This window comes from Leishmania infantum, chromosome 22 (genome assembly GCF_000002875.2).
Source record: "Leishmania infantum JPCM5 genome chromosome 22".
Classification (NCBI taxonomy): Eukaryota; Euglenozoa; class Kinetoplastea; order Trypanosomatida; family Trypanosomatidae; genus Leishmania; species Leishmania infantum.
Window position 1 is genome coordinate 66,222 of NC_009406.2, and position 19,371 is coordinate 85,592.

A 19,371-nucleotide genomic window follows, 5' to 3' on the forward strand; every position below is an offset into this window, starting at 1 on the left:
GCGGGGGTGGGGTCGGATGGGCGCGACTTACTCTGAAGGCGCGGACAGTGCTAACAGCAAGAGAGGGAGAAGGGGCCCCTTCTCAGAGAACATGCAAAGAAGGAGCCACACTCACATGTCGAGCAAAGACACCGCTTCCACTGGGCAACGAAAAGAAGAACCGATCGCCGACGGCCTCCCGATCTCGCCCCACTGTTATGCCCCGAGGAATGTTTACAAAGGTAAGGCGACAACCACATAAGAGCCAGTCCGCAGGGCGTGGCGCACACCCGCTTGTTGCCTGCTCCTCAGCCAGCAAGCGGGTAAGAGGAAGAGTGCGAGCGATACTTTGCCGTCAGCGTTCCCTGTCTGAGGCCCGCCGTCGACCGCGAAATATATATATATATACGAATACCCGATCAAAGAAAACAGCAACTATATAGAGCTCATACCCCCTTCTAGGGAGGCGCAGCTGGTCGTTGCTGTGCTCACATCCGCACTGATTTTCATTCGCTTTCCCTCAGCGCATGCGCCTCCACCACATGGCACACATCCGTTTTTCTCAACGCCCCCTCGCTGCGCTGCCCTTGCTCGCGCGCTTCAGAATCCGTCGGCGAGCACGCCAACGTACACACACATATACATGGATACACCTAAAGACATGTGTGCGTGCGCGCGCGCGTCTGTGTATTCGCATGTGGTGACGTGCGCCTCTACGAAACTTGCTTGGCCCACACCGCCCATACACTTACCTCCACTGTCAGCAGCAAACTGCACGCAACTTTAGTCTGCTTCGCCCATGGTGACGCGCTCCACGGATTCTCTGCCTTACAGCGGCGCGCCCACTCCCTCCTGCCCTGCACCGTCTTGCTCCACAATGGCGGCTCATCAGGGGGGTTCTGGGCCGTACATTGCCGTCAGCGTCATGAGGAGGCTTTCCTCTTCCCCAGTGAACTTCTGCAGCGTGACATCCAGCTGGCTCACCGCGCTCGGCTCGTAGAAGCCTACGATGCGCTTGATGCGACGCACGTAGTCCGCCTGCATCCGCTGCGCCTCCGACTGCTGCTGCTGCTCCTTCCTCAGCGCGTCTACGTGACGGGTGAAGGCACACAGCACGTCATGCAAGGGCAGCTTGGCGGAGGAGAGGACGAAGCTTTCGTCGAGGTTGACGCGCCGACGATTGGCACTACTGAGGAAGGATTGTCGAATTTCTGTGTCCTTGCTGCGCAGCAGGCGCTCGATACACAACCACTCAGCGTCGCACACGTCGCGCTCAAAGTACTGCTCCGCGAGGATGCGGCACTGATCCAGCTGAAAGAGCCCGGTCGCCTCCACATCCAGCAGTTGTGCTACCTTCAGGAGCTGCTCGTACGGCTCTGCCGTCATGTGGTACCACTGCGCTGGGTTTCGTCGGTTCAACATGAGCCACAGACACAGTACATGAAACGGCACCGACTCCGTCAGGGCGTCTCGGCCTGCCATCTCGAAGAGGTTTTTCACGTCGTCTGGGTGGCTGGGGTAGTTTAAGAAGCGCAGGAGTCGGCACGCGCCGCGCCAGCGCAGCTCCGGCGCCATCCCTCTATCGGGGACGAGGACGGCAAAGTTGGGAAAACGCTCAATCAGCTCGCGGTACTCTCTCTCCAACATTCCATAGTCCTGCGCCGTTGAAGTCAGCGACTGCCGCCACTGTGCACGCTGCTCGTACGTGAGGTGAGCGTCGGCGGTGGAAGCGCTGTTGTTCGTGACGTCAGCAAAACGCTGCTCATGAGGGCTGCCGGTGTTGACTACCGCCGCGGGATGCACGAGGAGGGAGTCCACGGCGGCGGGCGAAGGCGCCGATCCTTCAGGTCTGGTGTTGCTGTCTTCGAGGTAGTACTCCTGCATTGCCACACACTCCGTCGTCGTCGGGATCTTGTCCTCGTCGCTGGACTGCACCTCGCCAGCTTCGAGGCATTTGAGATGCTTCTCTTTAAAGTCGCTGTACGTGCCCTTCCACAGACACGCGCTACATGACCCCTGCGTGCGCTGTAGAAGTCGTAGGATGAACTTGCCGGGTGTGTTGAGACGCGTGACAGACCCACAGCACACGGGGCACGTCTCGAGCCCCTCTACGCAGCCACGGCAGAATATATGTTGGCACTCGCTGATCTCCACCGGGTCTGTCCACAGGCAACAGCACACCGCGCATTCGGCGTCCATGCCAAATGTGGTGTCCGGCACAAAGTACTTGGCCATCCTGCAGCGGCCTGACAGGCTAGCCGTGGGGAGGGGGATGAAGGGGAGGGGGCGAGCATGAGCGCGCGGGAGGCGGGAACACGTGTGACGCCGCAGCCACCCTGAACTGTCAAGACGGTGCTCGAGGGCGGGAAGGACGCGCGTGAAACGTCGAAGGGAAACAATAGGGGTGCTGCCGCAGGTATGCGTGGCCTCTCGTGTCGGCGACAATGAGAGGACACCCATCAACACGCAACGATGCGCACACACTCACAGAGCCGCTCTCTGGCGACCAGCTTGGCGACCCCTCTCCCCCTACAACGGAGCGCAAAAATTGAGACGGGGAAACACGCACGAGCAACAGGCCAACTTTGAGCAAGAGAGATCAGCAGACACAAGTGATTAGGGAATAACTAGGCCCTCACATCATCCGGCAGATCAACATACGTGTGCGCGTGCGCGTGTTTGTGATGTGGTGTAGAAGAGCGGCAGAAAGAAAAGGGAAGACGACTGGGAGGTGGAGGCGCTGTATATATAGATAGAAGGTATGGGCAACGCGTTGCGAAGCGCAGAGGCAGGTTGCAGATCACGCCGCATCTCAGTGTCGGTGGGTGCTCGCGGAGGCGAGCAGCAGCAGCAGCTGCAAGTGCCCAGATTATGTTGTCTCTCACATCCATGGAGACAAGCCACAGACTTCCGCAAATACAGGGAGGGGGGAGCTCGTCGTCGATTGCTTGAAAGCCCAGTCGCGGTGCCGCCATGCGCGACCGCGTCGGTGTAGCCGTCACCTGCGCTGAGGAGCGCTGCTGCTTTCCTTCTTTTGTGACACTTTATACTGCTCTGCTTATGTTTTAGAGCGAGAGGCCACCGAGAGAGGGGGAGGGGTCGTGTGCCTCCGTCTGAGTGCCTGTTTATGCGTGTATCTTTGGGCACCATCACATCCATCATGGTGACCGAGGCAGGGACGCGTGCACGCGCAGGGCACACAGGCAGCGCTACCGCACACACACACACACACAATCCTACCATTAAACGCCGTTTTAGTGGAGAAAAGGAAAGAAAACGGAAACGGCCCAGCGCGCGCACACAGAGAAATAAGTATGCGCATCATCATCAACACGACCGCCGTTCGTCCTCATCAAACTGACGAACACCCACGAACACGAAGCTCAACAACGGAACACGGAGGAAGGGAGGGGAGGGGAGGGGAAGAGAAAGGAGTGTAACACTGAGAACAGAAACATGCTTAACACTGTTACCAAAAACATACAAGAAGACAAGACGCAAACACAGACAGGGATATGCGAAAGGCGAGAAGGAGAGGCGGGAGGGAAGGTGGTGGGTGCGACCTTCTAAACGGCTATGGCGGCCTGCCGTCCAAGCAAACAGCAACGCCAGCCGGAAACGAGACCAGAAGAACAGAAGAAAGAAGCTCGGGGCTTTTCACCACGACCACCACGTAAGCGCAGCAGCACAAAGCCCACCTGCCCTCCTTGGTTGCGGTGCCCCGCTGCAGGTGCGTTGCTTAATCGTCCTCGTTGTCCACCTGCGAGGCTGCCGCGAGTTTCGCTTGGCGCCATTTTTCAAACGAGCGCTGGCGGGCCTCGTGTAGGCGACGCTTGCGCTCGCGATTCTTGGCGATGCGCTCCTGCTTCGCCATCATGATGCGCTTGCGTTTCTCCTCTCGTTCCTCCTTCGTGAGAGCTTTGCTGCGGGCGCTGTGAAGAACCTGACGCTGCAGGCGATCCTCGATCTTCAGCTCCTCCTTGCGCCGCCGCTTCGCTGACCGCTCCTCGTCTGTCGGATCGTCGTTGCGGTGCGCCAGCAGGGCCTTGAGAACACGGCTGCGCACCTTCTTTGCGCGGCGGTAGAAATCGCTCTTCTCCTTTGCACCACGCTTCACGAACTGCTCATACAGCAGCTTCACCGGCGACGGCGCCTTCGTCTCTCTCGCACGCGGGGTGAGGCCCAGCATGCGCTCCATCGTGCCCAGCAGCCGAATGGATGCGGCGGACAGCAAAATGTCGTCGTCGTCCACCGCCGGCGCGATCACCGCGGACGCAACCCATGCGGGGTCAAGTTGCACGCGGCTGTTGTACTGCAGCACCATCTTCACCATGTGCAGGTAGTTGTACGGAAGGGTGTGCTTCATGGCAAAGACCTGCGCCACCGAGACAGACTGCACAAGGCCGCAGATGGCAGCGCTAGCGCTGCGCTTCAGCTCGCCGGGCAGCCCGCTGAGCCGCGGCAGCATCGCCTCGACAAAGACACAGCAGCCGGTGAAGACGCGTACGCGCTGCGGGCCTTCCAAGGGCAGCACCTCCTCGTTCTTCTCAAGCACGGCAGGAAGCAGCGCCCAGGCAAAGCCTTGGCGGTAGTGGTACAGGTCCTTCTTCAGCGAGGGCAGCAGCTTCTTCGTGTCCCAGCCGCGGTCACAAAACACAGACTTGTAGTACTCGCTCAGCACAATACGCACCTCCTCGCCGGCATGGTTCTTGCTGGCCAGCATCGCAACAAAGTGGAACACGCGCAACGCGATGCCCTTGACCGTGACGAGGCGGCGACGAGCCGCCGCGGCCGCCTTCGCCATAACGCTGTCTTTACTCAGCAGCACACGGCTGAGCTTGCGCAGGTAGCTCTGGATGTCGCCGAGCAGCTGGAACAGATCTGTCGCCGCTACAAAGGAGCCAAAATATCGGTTCTTGGTGAGCAGCAACATTTCCAATGAGGAGACAGCGCTGTGGAAGACGACGTCGTCGGCTGTCTTCACGTTCTCACGGGCAACGGCCAGCAGCACCTGATACACGTGCACCACCTCGGCGCTGCGCATGGCGAGACCAACGCGCGTAGCGAGGCGGATGGCACGCACCACGTCCGCCTTCTCCTGGCTGGCGGTGCCGGTGGGGTAAACATGATCCAGGTCCATGCCGCCAACCATGCCCTTCAGCGCGTCGATGTACTGCTGCGTCGGCGCCTCTTCCTCTTCGAAGGCGTCCTCGTCGTCGCCCTCGCTCGACTCCGAGTCGGTGACCTCGTCCGCCACGGCCTCGCCGTCCTCCTCCTCCTCCGCCGTCCCCGCCTCCGAGTCGCTGTCGTCGCTGACAGTGGCGGAGACGGTCTCCGTGGACGATTCCTCGACAGAACTGCTCGCGTCGTCCTCATTGCTGCCAGCACCGCCCTCGGCCGCCTCATCACCGTCGTCACCGCCCACGCTGTCTCCGTCGGAGGAAGCGCCAGCACCGCCGCCATCCTCGTCGCTCGAGCTCTGCCTGTCGCCGTCCTCTGCCGCCTGCTTTGCCTTGCGCTGGCGGGCCTGCTCCCGGCTGTCCGTGTGGTACGCATCCTTCAGCGGCGCCAGCAGAATGTCCAGCGTGCTCTTCGTCCGAATGAACTTCGCGAACTTCAGGACGAAGCCCATCGCGATGCGCCGTACACACGTCATGAGCGGCATCACGTGCAGCGGCGCACTCGTGCGCATGAGGAGGGCCATGAGGGCATCGAGGAACAGGTCGAGCGTCTCCAGCGTGCCGGCGGTATAGAACTGTGCCAAGTCAGGTATGACGCTCTTGGCTATCACCATGGCGTCGCTGTTTGTCGGGTCGTCGACGCTGAGCATGAGAAAGAGCAGCGCCAGCAGGATGTCCATGTCGGCCCGTTCGTAGAAGAGGACGCTGCGCTGCTCATCAGGTACCTCGAGCGCCTCGACGACTCGGTTGCGCGACTTACGGAAAGCGCTATGCTGCACAGCCGTAGTGTAGCGCGTCTTCGACTTCTCCTCTGCCGCTAGGTAAGCAGTGATGATCGTCGTAGCGGCCACAGAGCTCTTTGGACGGGCCAGCGGACCATGGAAGGTGAAGGAGTAGACGTCGGCGAAGAGGTAGATGCAGCGGTTCTGACTGAGAGTGTCGCGCGAGTGTCGCGGAGGGAACAGACCGAACTCGAGCAGCCGCATTACCGCCGCGTCCACGTATGCATGGTCGACGCCTTCGCGCACGGGTACGTAGAGACAGTTGCGCAGCTCGCGCAGAACCCACGTACGGTTCGTCACGGCGGCCGGGTCCGAGTCGGCAGTCATGGCATACTGCCGGAGGAGGTCCTCGACCTTGCGGTGGAGGGCGGAGATGGGCATCTGCTTCAGCTCCTGCATCGTCGTCGGCTTCGCCGATGTGCGCTTGCCGTACCCGACGTGCGTGCTCGCCAGCTTGAGCACTTCCATACGCTGCTCGGCGTGGTCGGACTGAACCGCGATATAGCCCAGCTCAGTCACCAGGTTCTGGAAGAGCGCTCGGCGTGGGACATCAGCGCTACCACGGCGGTATGGCACGATCATGTTGTGCAGAATCGTGCCGAGGTGCTCCTTCATCGACTCACCCATGGCGACGCGGCGCACGACGAGCTGAAAAATGTCGTGCCACACTGGGTGCACCATAGGGTGGTAGGCCGTCACCTGCTCCTTGCGGAACAGGGCGTTGCTGATCTGTTCCATCGTCGTGGGGCTGAGCGGGTCTAGGGTGAGGTATTCCTCGACCGTGGCGGGAAGTGCGCGTGCCGGCGGCTTCGCGTCTGTTTCCATGAGGCGCAGCAACAGCTGTATCGCCTCCGGTCGGAAGTACTCCATCTTGGGGTAGTGGAAGAAGGCGAACGTCAGCCACTGCAGCGGCTCCTCCTGCTGATACACGTCGCTGTGCTGCGCCAGCACTTGGAACAGAACGTTAGCAGAGAGCACCCGAGTCGCTTTCTGCTCCACGTAGGCGAAGGCGAGCACCGTGGCGAGCTGAGACGCTTCCGGTAGCCTGAGGCGCTTCTGCGAAGCAACCACGGCACCCAGCGCAAACACGGTCGCCATGAGGCGCTGGTTGCGCTCGCCCTTGGTCGGATCGCTGATATCGTCGAGGTCGATGCCGCCATCGTCGCCGTCGCCGTCGCCGTCGCCGTCGCGGCGGCAAGAGCGCGACTCGAGGCGCAGCTTCACCGCCTTCATACGCGCGCTCAACGCGAACTCTTCGTCCATCAGCTCCAGCACGACGGCGGGGCTAATGGTCGTCTGCGCCATGACGAGGAACAAAGCGTGACAGTGGAGACACAGCATGGCGAAGTCGTCCGTCACCATGCCCAGCAACAGGCGCGACAGGGCGTAGAGAACGGAGTGGTGCGCCGACCCGCGAAGGCGCTCGAGGTTGCGGGCGTCCACGTCGTCCTCGCTCAATTTGGCATTGAGGTGATTGAGGAAGGCGTGTTGGCCCTGCTTGCGCTTTTCGGCGTTGTGGCGCAGGCACATGTGCAGCAATGCCCGCATGTGCTCTCGCTCCTTCAATGTCTGCGACATGACCTGATGCGTCTGGCTCAGCTTCCTGCCAGATGCCTTCTTGCCATCTCCGTCCGCCGCCGCCTCCCCCTTCACCGGTGCAGCCTCTTCGTCGTCATCGTCCTTCTCCGCGGCCGTTGTGCCGGCACCGCTGCTCTGCGGCTTCGAAAACGTTTTGCCCTTGTTTGCTTCAAAGGAGGCCCACTCGTACCACGACAGAAACGCGCTTACCATCGTCGGCGCGCCCTTCTGGAACCTCGACAGGTACGTGCGAAAGGACGAGACGGAATCTGGCATGTGCTGCTGAATCAGAGGCGGTGGAACGAAGCGAAAGAGACGCTCGTTGAGGTCTTGGCAGAAGACCCTCTGGTTGGCGCGGCGGGTCTTGAAAACGTTGAGGCTTTCCCTCAGATCCGCTGACACCTTGGCGGCGAGGTGGATATCGATATCCTTGGTGCGGCTGGAGCTCGCCATGCGGGGGGGCCGAGTTTGATTACTGCTACCGCTGCGCGCCGGGTCCGCGTGGATGCGCGAGGGGCCGCTGCCCTGATGCGTCTGCTGACGGCCGCGCTGCTCGCAGAACTTCTTTTCGTGGTACTTTGTCATCCCTTTCTTTAGCCGCAGCGCCCCGAGCTTGTGCGGATGTGTTCCGCGCCCACGACCAACCCCGGAGGCGTTCCGCTCGCCATGCGCGTGCGCTGCGGGGCTGCGTTGGCGACTGCTGTGATTGCCGCCGTTGCGAGGTGAGGCAGAGCAGTTTGGCTGCCGCTCCGAGACGTTGACACCGCTGCTGTGGCTGCGCCCACGCTTTGCTGCGTGCGACGGAGGCATCGCGACTGGCGTAGAGGTGGGCGCGCTGACGAGGGTTGGCAGTTGCTCAAAATAAAAAAGAGCGCGAAGCGCGATACGGAAAGAGCGCGCTGACACGCAGACAGCTCCACAGAGACACCCTCGACACGACGGGAAGCAGCAAGGAAAGAAAGCGAAGACGCACACGTGCGCGATGTACGTGTACCGGTTAGCTAGAAGCCGACATCATCGAAAAGTTGTGCAAGTGGAAAGTAAGCGTACACGCAGAGGCAGGGATTTTTTTGTGGAGGGGCGGTGTACTAAGGAGAGGGGAGTGGCATTGGGGTAGACGGGCCGCGTCCTTGGTCGGTCAGCAGGCCAGTGCGAGTGAGCTGTGTCATGGCGGCACACGGACCAGGGTGTACGTCGTCGCGCAACATTCGCCCCATACCGAGGCATCAAACCAAAGCCGTGAGCATGGGCGATGCAGACTCGCTGATTATGGCCTCATCGCATGTAATGGGTTTACCCGCCGTCCTGAGAGCGTCGGAATACGCCTGAACCAGAGGAAAGGAACGAAAAACGAAGAGGGTTGTCGCACTGGCAGGCAACCGTCACACCATGAAGTGAACATGTGCGCACCTCGACTCTCTCTTCGCCCTTTCCAAGCGTGCGACAACGAAGATGGCAAACGCAGCGGGCCAAGGAAGAAGAGGAAGGTGGGGGCGGGGCGGTAGTGTTCGGTAAGAGGAGATGAGAGGGTGAAAACAAAACGGGCTTGCGCGGACAGAGAGGAGGAGCCGAGCAAGACGCATCAACACCAAAATGAAACCCCCTCGGCAACAAAGAATAATAACAATAAAAACAAAACAGAACAAAGTGCCGCACAGGAGCGCCAGTGGCGCATCGAGACATGCGCGCGCGCACACACACACACACATAAGCTGATAGCCGCCGATAACAACAAAAGAAAGACACCACCGCGACAAACGCAATCCATGCGGTTGGCCCGCGTGTGCACACTGTGCAGGTACAGGCAGAGTGGGTGGCACACAGCAATCTAGAAAAGGAAACACGCAGGGTGCGTGAGAGAGAGAGAGCGAGAGACAGCGTCACAGCCACTTGGCGCGATGGGGAGCATATACGGTGCTCCGCTGGCGTAGGTGGCACTTGGGCCTCACACATACACATGTATATACATACAGATATATAGATATTTTAGGTGCCGCCACAGCGGCCAACGCATGAGCGAAGCCGCGATGACGAGGAGGAGGCAAAGGGAGAGCTCCCCAGGAGGCCACAGAGCAACGGATGAGTGGGGGTGGGAGGGGAGGGGGCCAGAGAGATGCTCCCGCCCTGCCCTCCCTCGCCCCCCCCCCTCCGCCTCACCTTCTCGCGCCACCTTGAAAGGGGGTCAGCAGCAGACTCAACGCTAAAGAGCGAAGGAGGGGAGCTCGCTGGCACATGGTGACGTGGCCAAGAGACGCCGGAGCGTCTCTCTCTGAGTGACACTGAGCGAACTGGCGCCTCGGAGGTCGCGCACCGTCATCTGAATCTCGGAGACAAGCGTGCCGCGCATCGCCGAATATTCTTGCACGATGGTCTGCATCTTGTCCTTGAACAGCCGGCCGATCTTCGTATTCACGTAGTCATCGTGCAGGAGAGCGCTAAAGTGGCAGTACCGGCGCAACGTGGTGTCCAGGTAGATCAGCAGCAGCGTGTTCCGCGCCGGCGTGTCCCTCGCGGTGTAGTTAATGAAGTGTGCGATGAAGGAGGCGGTGGAGGAGCCTATTAATACGTAATCTGTCATGCGATGTGGAATAGTGATGTAGTTATACGTTGGCTCCGATAGGAAGCGATGCCAGTCGGTGCCGCAGTGACGGAAGTGCTCCGCGGCGGCCGCCGCTCGACGCACTGCCTCCTGCGGTGTAGGCGGAGTAACCTTCCTTGACGGCTGCGAACTGCTCAAGTGTGCGTCGTCGTCGGTGTCGTCGCATTCGCTCTCCTCCTCTTCCCTCGCCGACTCGACGCCGCCGGCCATCAATTGCTTCTCGCACTGCAAGAAGGACAGCTCGTACCAGTAGAGCGCGTTGCAGTACGTGGAGTCCCCAGCTCCTCGACTCACCTCGTCCGACATCCAATACACATTGGAATTGTTCCACCGGGTCATGGCTCTGTGAAGCAGCGTCTTCGCCAGACAAGGCTTGGCGTCGCGCTCCAGCGCTATGATGCCGGCATGACGGAAGTACACTGCCTTGTACGAGTCGCGGTGTACAACGGTGGCGAGGTCCACATATTGTTCTACCTCCGTCATTTCGGGGTACACGACACTGCGCACTCGCCGGTAGAGATCATCACACGGCATGTAGGCGAACCGATCATCCAGGCACTTGCGGAGGTACTCGTAGGCCTTGCGCTTGTCGTCGTTGACGTGCAGCTCATAGAGAGCCAAGTGGTAGTAGCCGCGGTGGGACGACGGATCTAGCTCCAGCGAACGCCGTGCCAAAGCGGCCACCTCCGGCGTCACGGAGTTCTCCCGGGCGGCCACGGCGGCAGCGAGCTGGAAGTGTGCCTTGCCGCTATTTGGGCAGGTACGCGTGGCGGCCCGCGACAGGTGCTCGTTCGACTGCCAGTCGTCGTTGCGCCGGTGGGAGAAGACACCCCAGCCAACGCACAGCAGCAGCAGCGCGTAAAAATACCGCGCGACGACACCATCGCGAAGGCCCGGGGCGGCTACGATGAAGGTGATGAGCAGCACCGCGCCAATGGACGGCACGTACAGGCAACGTTCCGCGATGAAGGTGCCAACAGCGACGAAGAGATGGCTGACCGGAGCGTACGGAATTGCCATCCAGAGGAACCCGGCGAGACCCGCCAGCGCGGCGCGCGAACGGAGCGCAAACGTGCCGAACAACAGGCTCAGCAGCGTGAGCACGGCAGCACCGGTGATCGCGAGAAAGCTCGGCACGCGGGGATCCTGCATGCTATGTACATGCGGTATGCAATTGAAGCTGTACTCGTTGCACAGCGACGTGGGGAAGAAAAGCAGCTCCAAGTTCTTCATCTGAATCAACCACCGAATGCTGAGCCAGTGAAAGAGGCCTTTCGGCACGAAGTACTGCGGTTGCTCCGACTGGCTCAGCAGTGGGTTCGTCCGTAGGTCGACATTGCCCACAAACTCGCGTCGGAAGGCGAGATAGCCCAGCAGCTCCACGACTGCCAATACGATCACCATGAACGAGTGACGCCTCTGGCACCGCCCACAGGCGTACATGACACATGCGTGCACGCCATAGACAGCGGTGAACGTGATGGCGCTATCCTTGCAGAGGACGCTTATCGCAAGCGCCCAGATGGACAAGACAACGTAGTGTTCAGTGCTGACACGCTTGCGTGACGGCTTCTGGGGCACGCGCGCCCCTTTCGACTGCTTTGCGGGGGGCGCTGCAGTCACTGGGGCCGTGCCGGCCGTCTCATCGACTTGGTTTAGATACCGGTGGATGCAGAAGAATCCGATGAGCCCAAAGAGACAGTAGAGCAGCTCGCTCCGCCCCACGATGGACGTGACGGCGTCGACGTGGACGGGGTGCACGAGGAACAGCAGAGCCGCCATCAAGGGCACCGCATACATGGGAGAGGTCAGCAAAGCCGTGAGGGAATGCGCCTTGGCATTCTCGACGGCGAGCACTGCGCTGGGCACCACCATGTAGACGTACAAGCGTGCGAGGTAAAACACGAGGCACACGTTGAGATACGCGATTGCGTAGTTGAAGCCGTGGAGGAAGGCGGGGCTGTGGCGGTAGCCCATCAACCAATGCTGGATGCGAAAGGTGAGCACGGTGATGGGACGGTAAGACCCGTTCGACTCGAAGCTGTCGATCGGCTTGCCCCAGAAGTCGTTGAAGAAGATGGAGCCGAGTGACGTCTTGCCCACGTAGGCGTCGGGGTTGTTGACGACCGCTGAATCGTCATCAAACGCCATACCTAAGCGCACTCCGTTGCTGAAAATAGTGGCAGCGATGAGCAGTAGGAATGCATGCACGTGAGTGTCCGCCGAGCACAGCAGCCTCCACGGGACGAGCTCGGCTGTCAAGGGGCGTTTCGCTCGGTCCTTCATTGTCCCCTCACCCCTCACCCTTTCAGCCCCTGCTCACGCACGCTGCGCCGACGCCGATGTACGTCTGTGCTGCACGAGCAGCCAGCCACCTTCACTCTGGGGCGGTCAAGCTTGGCACCTTCTCAGCCAGACGAGGATAGAAAATATCCAAGGTGAAGGTTCTCAAAGTGCCGTTCGGGTGCCGCACGTTTCTGCTCACCTCCGTTTTTTCTTTCTTCCTGGCTTGCTGTCGTGGTTGTGGCTGCGGCTCCAGAAGAAGGGTTGTATTCTCTTACATCTGATGGGTGCGCCTTCCTACGAGTGTGATCGGACGGCGACTTCCACATGCACGTATTCTTGAAATGAAGAGAGCCGGGGCGGGTCTGTGTGGGCGTGAGGACGGGCAAAGTAGGAGGGGAAAGAGGGAAAGATGATGACGGAGATGAAGGTCACCAAAGGCTCTTCACAACATCAAGAAGCGCCCGCACAAACAAACGAATATATATATATATATATCGATCCTTTACCACGAGGGCGCCAGCAGTGTCACCGATGCTCGTGTAGAAGACAACTCAAGGGTCAAATGCACGCGAGCCTGAGGAGAGCCGTTTTCTTCTTCTTGGAATCTCTCTGCCGAGTCCCTCACCCACCCACCCCACCCCACCTCATCGCCGACCACCGCTCACTCTAGTTGGGCGCTCCGTTTCCTTCGACGCGCGCGTGCAGAGAAGGTGTGTGGCCCACGGTAACCAAAAAAGTCGGAGAGAGACGGAGAGGGAGGGAGGGAGAGGCTAGAGCGCGCCTCTGCCTTCTTTCGTTGGTATGCTGAGTTTTTCAAGACGCGTGCTATGTTGGCGAGGATACAGAGAGAGAAGGAGCGCGAAGAGGAGAAAGAAGACATCACTTCCTATTTTCCTTCTGTTTTTTTTTTGTCGTAGTTTCTGCCTCGTCTCGAATTCCACGACATGCAGGCATTCCCCCCCCCCTCCCCCTCCTCCTTTGACGTGCCATTATACCATCAAGAGGACAACCGTATATACATATACATATATATGATATAGATATATAGATCTTCACGCAAAGGCATGCCAAGCACACAGGAGCATGTGCTCGTGCATACAGTGACAGAGGAGGGTGGAGAGGGCAAGAACAGAGAAGATGAGGTTGTGCCACGGCTTTCCCTTTGCATACTCTTCCGCATTCTCATTCCATTCCCCCTTCTTCTGCTTCTCGTGCTACTCGTTAGCCCTCTGCGGCAGACATGCGGCGGGAGAGCAAGTAGACGAGAAGACGGTGAGTGGTACCGGTGGAGAAGGCGGCAGAACGTCTATACGCTTCGACAACAGCAAGCCAAAACAGCATATACAGTTCTGTTTATATATGGGCGGCGAGGGGCCGTTCAAAGGGCACGGGGGAAACGAAAAAGACGACACCCAAACATGAAGACAAATTCGGTCGCCAAGTACACGTCCACTGCATAGCATCAACGCCTGCCGCACGGGAGGACATCATCATTTGCTTTTCGCGTCCGCATCAAACCACGGGCAATATGTTGTTCGCTTCGTGAATGATTCCTTGATGCTCACATACGCATGTATGGACGATTATGTATGCGCGCGTACCAAGGAAGGGAGAGTGGGTGTGAGGTGGGTGGGTGGAGGGGGAGGGAGGGTTATGCAGCTTCTTAGCTCGTTCAATAAGAGCTGTCGAGGTGGAGAAAGAAAGCGAACGAAAAAAAAGAACGAAATACATCAGTGCATGTGTAGGACAGCGAAAAATGAGGCCCACCACCCAGGAGGCAGACACAAGGCCGCAGACAGACAAACAGGGGCGTGAGACATACTTGGGCCACACACACACACACACACACAAGCGCGAGCAAAGGACAGCCGCCGTGCCAACACTAAATGAGAAGATGCGAGTACCGCGTACAGCAACATGAAGGCACGCCTCATGCTTTCGTATCGGCACAAAGAGTACGAGAGGCAGGAAAAGGGAGTAACCGAGCAGCACAGTGACGTGACTCACGCGAAGTAAAGATGGGAAGAGGAGGGAGCAAGGGAGGAGGGGGACCACTTCGCACAGTCATGGTTAGCAGGCGTTGGCGCACAAAAGCATGCACACAGAATCGGAGAGAAAAAAGGAAACGCAGGTGAGCGTGCGGTCGGAGCGGGCCGTGAAACTGGCGACGACAAAAGTAAGAAGAGCGCACTGATGCACAAAAAAAGAAGTTGATGAGAGGCACGCGTGCGTGTCGTTATGTGCTCGATTCAGCCTTCACCCCTGACGGTGAGCCTGAGACCGGCGGGCTTAATGTGGGTGAGGGGGGAGGGAGGGAGGAGAATCTACAAAGGCAAAACCCGATTAAACTGCCCTGCTGCACGACGCAGTGAATCCAGACAAGAAACGCTGTCCCGTGCCTTGCAGCCCACCAACCTACGCACACGCACACACACACACACCGACACTAACAAATTTTTTACGCAGTAGAGATGGCAACAGAAACGGACACGCGGAAAAAAAAAAGAAGTTGAGGTTCATCCGTGAGTAGAGACAACGCGGCACAGGCGCGAACGCAAAGCGATTCTGTTTTTTTTTCAACACGCCCATTCTCTGCCCATACGTCATGGGCTGAACTCCACACTACCCCTGGCGTGCCACAGGCCCCCTTAGCTGGTGCCAAGCGGCCGTGGGCACGCGCGTTACAGCAATGCGCTGACTCAGTCAGTTGAGCATGGCATCGTGCCTCAAGTTCTACTCACCTCCACCCGAATCGAAGCCCGCCTCACAGCGGCGCCCATCATGCCGGTCGACACCTCGCGCATTCACCTCGGAGTGGCTCTCAGGCTGCCCACATCAGTAGGCAGTGTGAGGGCCGGGGGGGGGGACGGGAGATGCTTGAGTCACGCTGATACGCTGCCCCATCATATGGATGGTGCAAATGTGTCCACTGCTGCATGTCGCTTAGAGGCAATGCCATCCAGGGCCTGACCACCGACATCCGAAGCGATGCCTCGCTCTGACCACTGCCTACGCCGTAGGGTCTCCGACCCTGCCACCGCCAGAGGTGGTTCGGCATTGGCAGGGGCGATGGAGTAGGGGTGCTGCTTGGCTCCCCCAGATAAACTGGAGGCACTGGACCCGGAGATGCCACGCCCTGAAGTGTTTCCTTGTGATGATGGCTACGTAAAGCGAAACAAAAGCAAGCAATAAAAAAAAAACATTCGTGAAAATTTTAGTGTTGCTGTCGTGTATGTACCGCTCCGTCTCCCCTTTTCCGTTTAAGTTGTGCCTTATTTTCCCATGTCCTTCCTTTTTTGGCGTTTCGCATACGAAAAGTACGTCTAAGGCTCCTCATGCGTGTCGAGTACAACGCCGTCACTACATGGCCGGGAAGGCAAGAAAAGATATGTGTGGGGAAGGAGTGATGGGGAGGGGGAGCGGACTAGGAAGATATTTCGAGAGCTTTAAGCATGGAAACACAGACACACCACGCACAGATCATCCTCGCCTTCTACCCCTCTTGCTCACAACTCTGCTCACCGCGTCATGAGCTCTCTCCTTTTCTCGCCGCCCCCTCATATCACCGAAAAGTCGGAATAAAAAGACGACATCAGGAGTGGTCGTGGTGGGTGGACGGAAAGGAGTTCGGTTAAGTAGCCTTTCCAATTAACAGTGTGTCCCTGCGCGCACATGTGTGTGTGTGTGTGTGTGTGCAAAACAGAGCATACGACAGAAAAACATGAGCGGAAACCAGGGTTACAGAGAGAAGTGCTGCTGCTCTTAAGACGCCGCGTCAAGCGTGTGCAGCTGTCGGCGTTCGTATTCGTGCATATACTTGCACTGGGAGCAGATCCAGTCGAACATACAACAACACACACACAAAAAGAAAAGAAACCGAACCCGGTGCGCACCAGTGTGCGTGTCTGTCTGCGTTTATGTGTCTCTGTGTGCGTGTGTGCCGCACTCATTCGCGAAGGGGGTGGGGGCAGAGAGGTTGACAGAGGGCGGAACAAAACGATGCGCACGGACGGACGAAACGACAAGGAGAGAGTCGCTGGCATACCCCGGTGACGTCTGCACCATCGAACGTAAACAACACCGGGAAAACGAACAGACAGAAAAATAAAGTCCGTCGTGTTGCGTGTGTGTGCGCATGTGCATCTCTGTGATGGGCGGATACCGTTCTAGAAAGCTCAGCGCAGCGCTGCTCACCAAATACGCATACACACCTAAATACCCAAGAGGAGGTAAAAAGAAAACAACAGTAGAGGACAAGGAAGTGCGATTAGGGGCTGAGTGGGTGGGTGAGTTTCGTTTTGATGTTATGCCCTCACCAGCGGAGACAATAAATAAGGAAAACAGAACAACGTGAGTACTCACAGTGACGGGGTACGTCAACCAAACAGAAGAAAACAGGGGAGAAGGTGGGGGAGAGTGGGGGGAGATCAAAGTAGGGCGGAAGGACAGGGCGCGTGTATCCGTCTCTATGCGTGGGGAGGGGTAGGAGAGACCTGGCATGTGGGTGCGTCACGCGTCGCGGGCTCCATCAAGCGCTTCAACAAGGAGCCCCTCAACAGAGCAGGTGCCCAGACGCCATCATACCAGTACGAGGAGTTCTCTGACCCTTTCCAGCTAGCACCCGCCCACACCCGCCCTTCGCTGCACATCATGCCATTCACCCCCTTTTTTTGCACACCTCCGCTCCCTCGTGCCCGCTTTCCTTCTCGCTCCCTATTTCGAAAAACAAAGAAGTGAAGGGGGGATGAGCTGATGCACACACCGACACACACACACACGAAATAAGGGAAGGATTCACTTGGAGGGAGTCGATCTCAAGGAAAGAGAAATGCTGAGCAACAGACAATAAAAAAAAAGAAGGAGGAGAGTGGGTGGTGAAGGTGCAGAGCTGTGTGTGTTTTGGCTCACCTCGAGGAGCCATCCTGGCACACACACACACACACACGCACATGAGCATACACAACCGCAGCTATATATATATATATTCGCACACAGAGAGGCACAAACACACGCACGTGCCCACCCCTACTCCAACAACAACGAGGTACCCCAGCCAACAACGAAGGACCGAAGGAAAACGAAAGAGCACTAAAAAAATAAGAAACAGACACACACACACACACACGCGCAGAGATACAGAAGCAAGCAAGAAGAAAAAAAATGAAAAAACGTGTCCTTTCCTACCTGAAGAGCCGGCAGGCCGCAAGCAGCGAAGTATTGGTTGTGAGAAAGACGCAAAGACGACAAGAAGGAGGCTGACGTGTACGCTCACAAATTTCCGCTGTTCATTCGTTCACTGTGAACGCCTTCACCATGGCTGCCAAACAGGTATCACCGATACGCGTGGGCGTTCCTCTGAACAGCCGGTTCACGTGTCTGTGGCTCACCCGCTCCCCGCTCGCACGCTCCACGGACCTCAACAGCGGAGCGCAGACAACAACAGCACAGCAAAAAAAAAACACGATTCACAGCTACGAGGACGTGCTGGTAGGAGGAAAAACAGAAGGGGAAAAAGAAAAGGAGAGAGCGCGACATACGCAAGCTGAGCCATAAACGAAAAACATGCAGCTCTACATACACCTTATCTATGTCAGTGCCTCCTCGCGCACCTTGGCGTCTCTCCGACAACTCTCTTACGTCGTTCTTGTTTCGGTTGTATAACGAAGAAAACACGTGCTTATTTCCGGTATAAAAGTTAGCATAACGAACGGCGCGCACACACACAAGCAATCCAACGGAGAAAAGGGAGGAGGGTGGGGTGGGGGCGGAGAAAATCATTCTCTTCGTTTCCCTCTCCGTCGTGATCTACACCGCTCTCCTTCTACGCATCGATGTAGTGTGTTGTCACGAACGTGTCGCCGACAGTATGCGCTTCCCGACGAGGAGAGTTGTCTTTTCTCTGCGAGTCCTTCGTCGGCGCCCCACAAGCATAGCGCTCACATGCATGCCGCTCAGGCACTAGCAAATTGCCAAAGGAAACTGACGGGCACAGGCAGAGGCACACGCGCAGGGCGGCCCAGATCATGGGAAGCAGGGAAGGAGTGAGGTTAGGGAATGTGGGTAGGGGTAATCCTTAATCTACCTTTTATCAGTGCACCGGGCTCTCCTGTAGAGCTATATCGTTTTTTTTTTTCGTTGTTGTTGTTTCCCCTTTTCCGTTTGGTTTGTTCGCAGTTTTGGTTGGGTTACATGAAGCGATGCCCTTGTTATCATCTTTCTGTTTATTGGGGGAGGGGGAAGGGGGTTCGTTTCTTTTTCGCTTTCTTTCCTCTCGTTTGCGCTCTCTACCATGTTGCGTCTGCTCGTGTTCTGCGTACATGTCGATGCATGCACATACAGGGTGCGCTTGGGAGGAGGGGGGGTGCTGACGGCTGCCTCTTCGGCCTTGCGCACTTGTCTGTGAAGAAGAAGGTATGGTGAAGGGGTGGGAGTGCGTGGGGAAACAGTCAGAGAGCGGGCCGGCGACGATGAAGAACAATAACAAAAGGTGAAGAGCCCTCGTGTCTTCTGTGTACGCGTGCACCCCCTCTTCGCCTCCCCCCTTGTGTGAACCACCCTGCAGCCCATCATCGCCGCCACTATCTGCACCCAAGCAAGAACATACGTACAGAAGCACGCACACACACGCACGAAAGCCCGAATCAACCGTTCACCGCCGCTTCCCACTTCACCCGTAGCGTGCAAACGTGTGCGCCGCTCTCCTGCATATTAGCGAGAGGGGAGGGGGGAAACAAAGAAAACACAGCACAGATGCAGGCACCCACCAGCGCGCCTCTCCTGCCTCTCCTCGTAGAGTCTCTCCCTGCTCTTGGGTGCGTGTATGTGTGTGTGTGGGGGGGGGAGAGGGAGGGGAGGGAGGGGAGGGAGACGCTTTTCAGCGCGCGTCTTGTGCCGCTTTGCCTCTTCTTGCACGCTAATGGGCAAAGAGGAGGCGGGAGGAGAGGCGGCCGCTTCTCTGCTTCGTCTA

General features: G+C 58.1%; 3 protein-coding genes across 3 annotated transcripts; all 3 read right to left on the reverse strand.

Annotated features, from left to right (window-relative positions):
• Window positions 1-867: 867 nt before the first annotated feature.
• On the reverse strand, window positions 868-2,214 carry LINJ_22_0070 (conserved hypothetical protein; the record flags this gene model as incomplete). Its single annotated transcript, XM_001465501.1, has 1 exon — window positions 868-2,214. The coding sequence occupies one exon, from the start codon at window positions 2,212-2,214 to the stop codon at window positions 868-870; it is 1,347 nt and encodes a 448-aa protein (XP_001465538.1).
• Window positions 2,215-3,718: 1,504 nt separating this feature from the next.
• On the reverse strand, window positions 3,719-8,329 carry LINJ_22_0080 (conserved hypothetical protein; the record flags this gene model as incomplete). Its single annotated transcript, XM_001465502.2, has 1 exon — window positions 3,719-8,329. One exon carries the CDS (start codon window positions 8,327-8,329, stop codon window positions 3,719-3,721), a length of 4,611 nt encoding a protein of 1,536 aa, XP_001465539.2.
• A 1,390-nt stretch (window positions 8,330-9,719) lies between these two features.
• Window positions 9,720-12,404, reverse strand: LINJ_22_0090 (hypothetical protein, unknown function; the record flags this gene model as incomplete). Its single annotated transcript, XM_001465503.2, has 1 exon — window positions 9,720-12,404. The coding sequence occupies one exon, from the start codon at window positions 12,402-12,404 to the stop codon at window positions 9,720-9,722; it is 2,685 nt and encodes an 894-aa protein (XP_001465540.2).
• Between the last annotated feature and the right edge of the window lie 6,967 nt (window positions 12,405-19,371).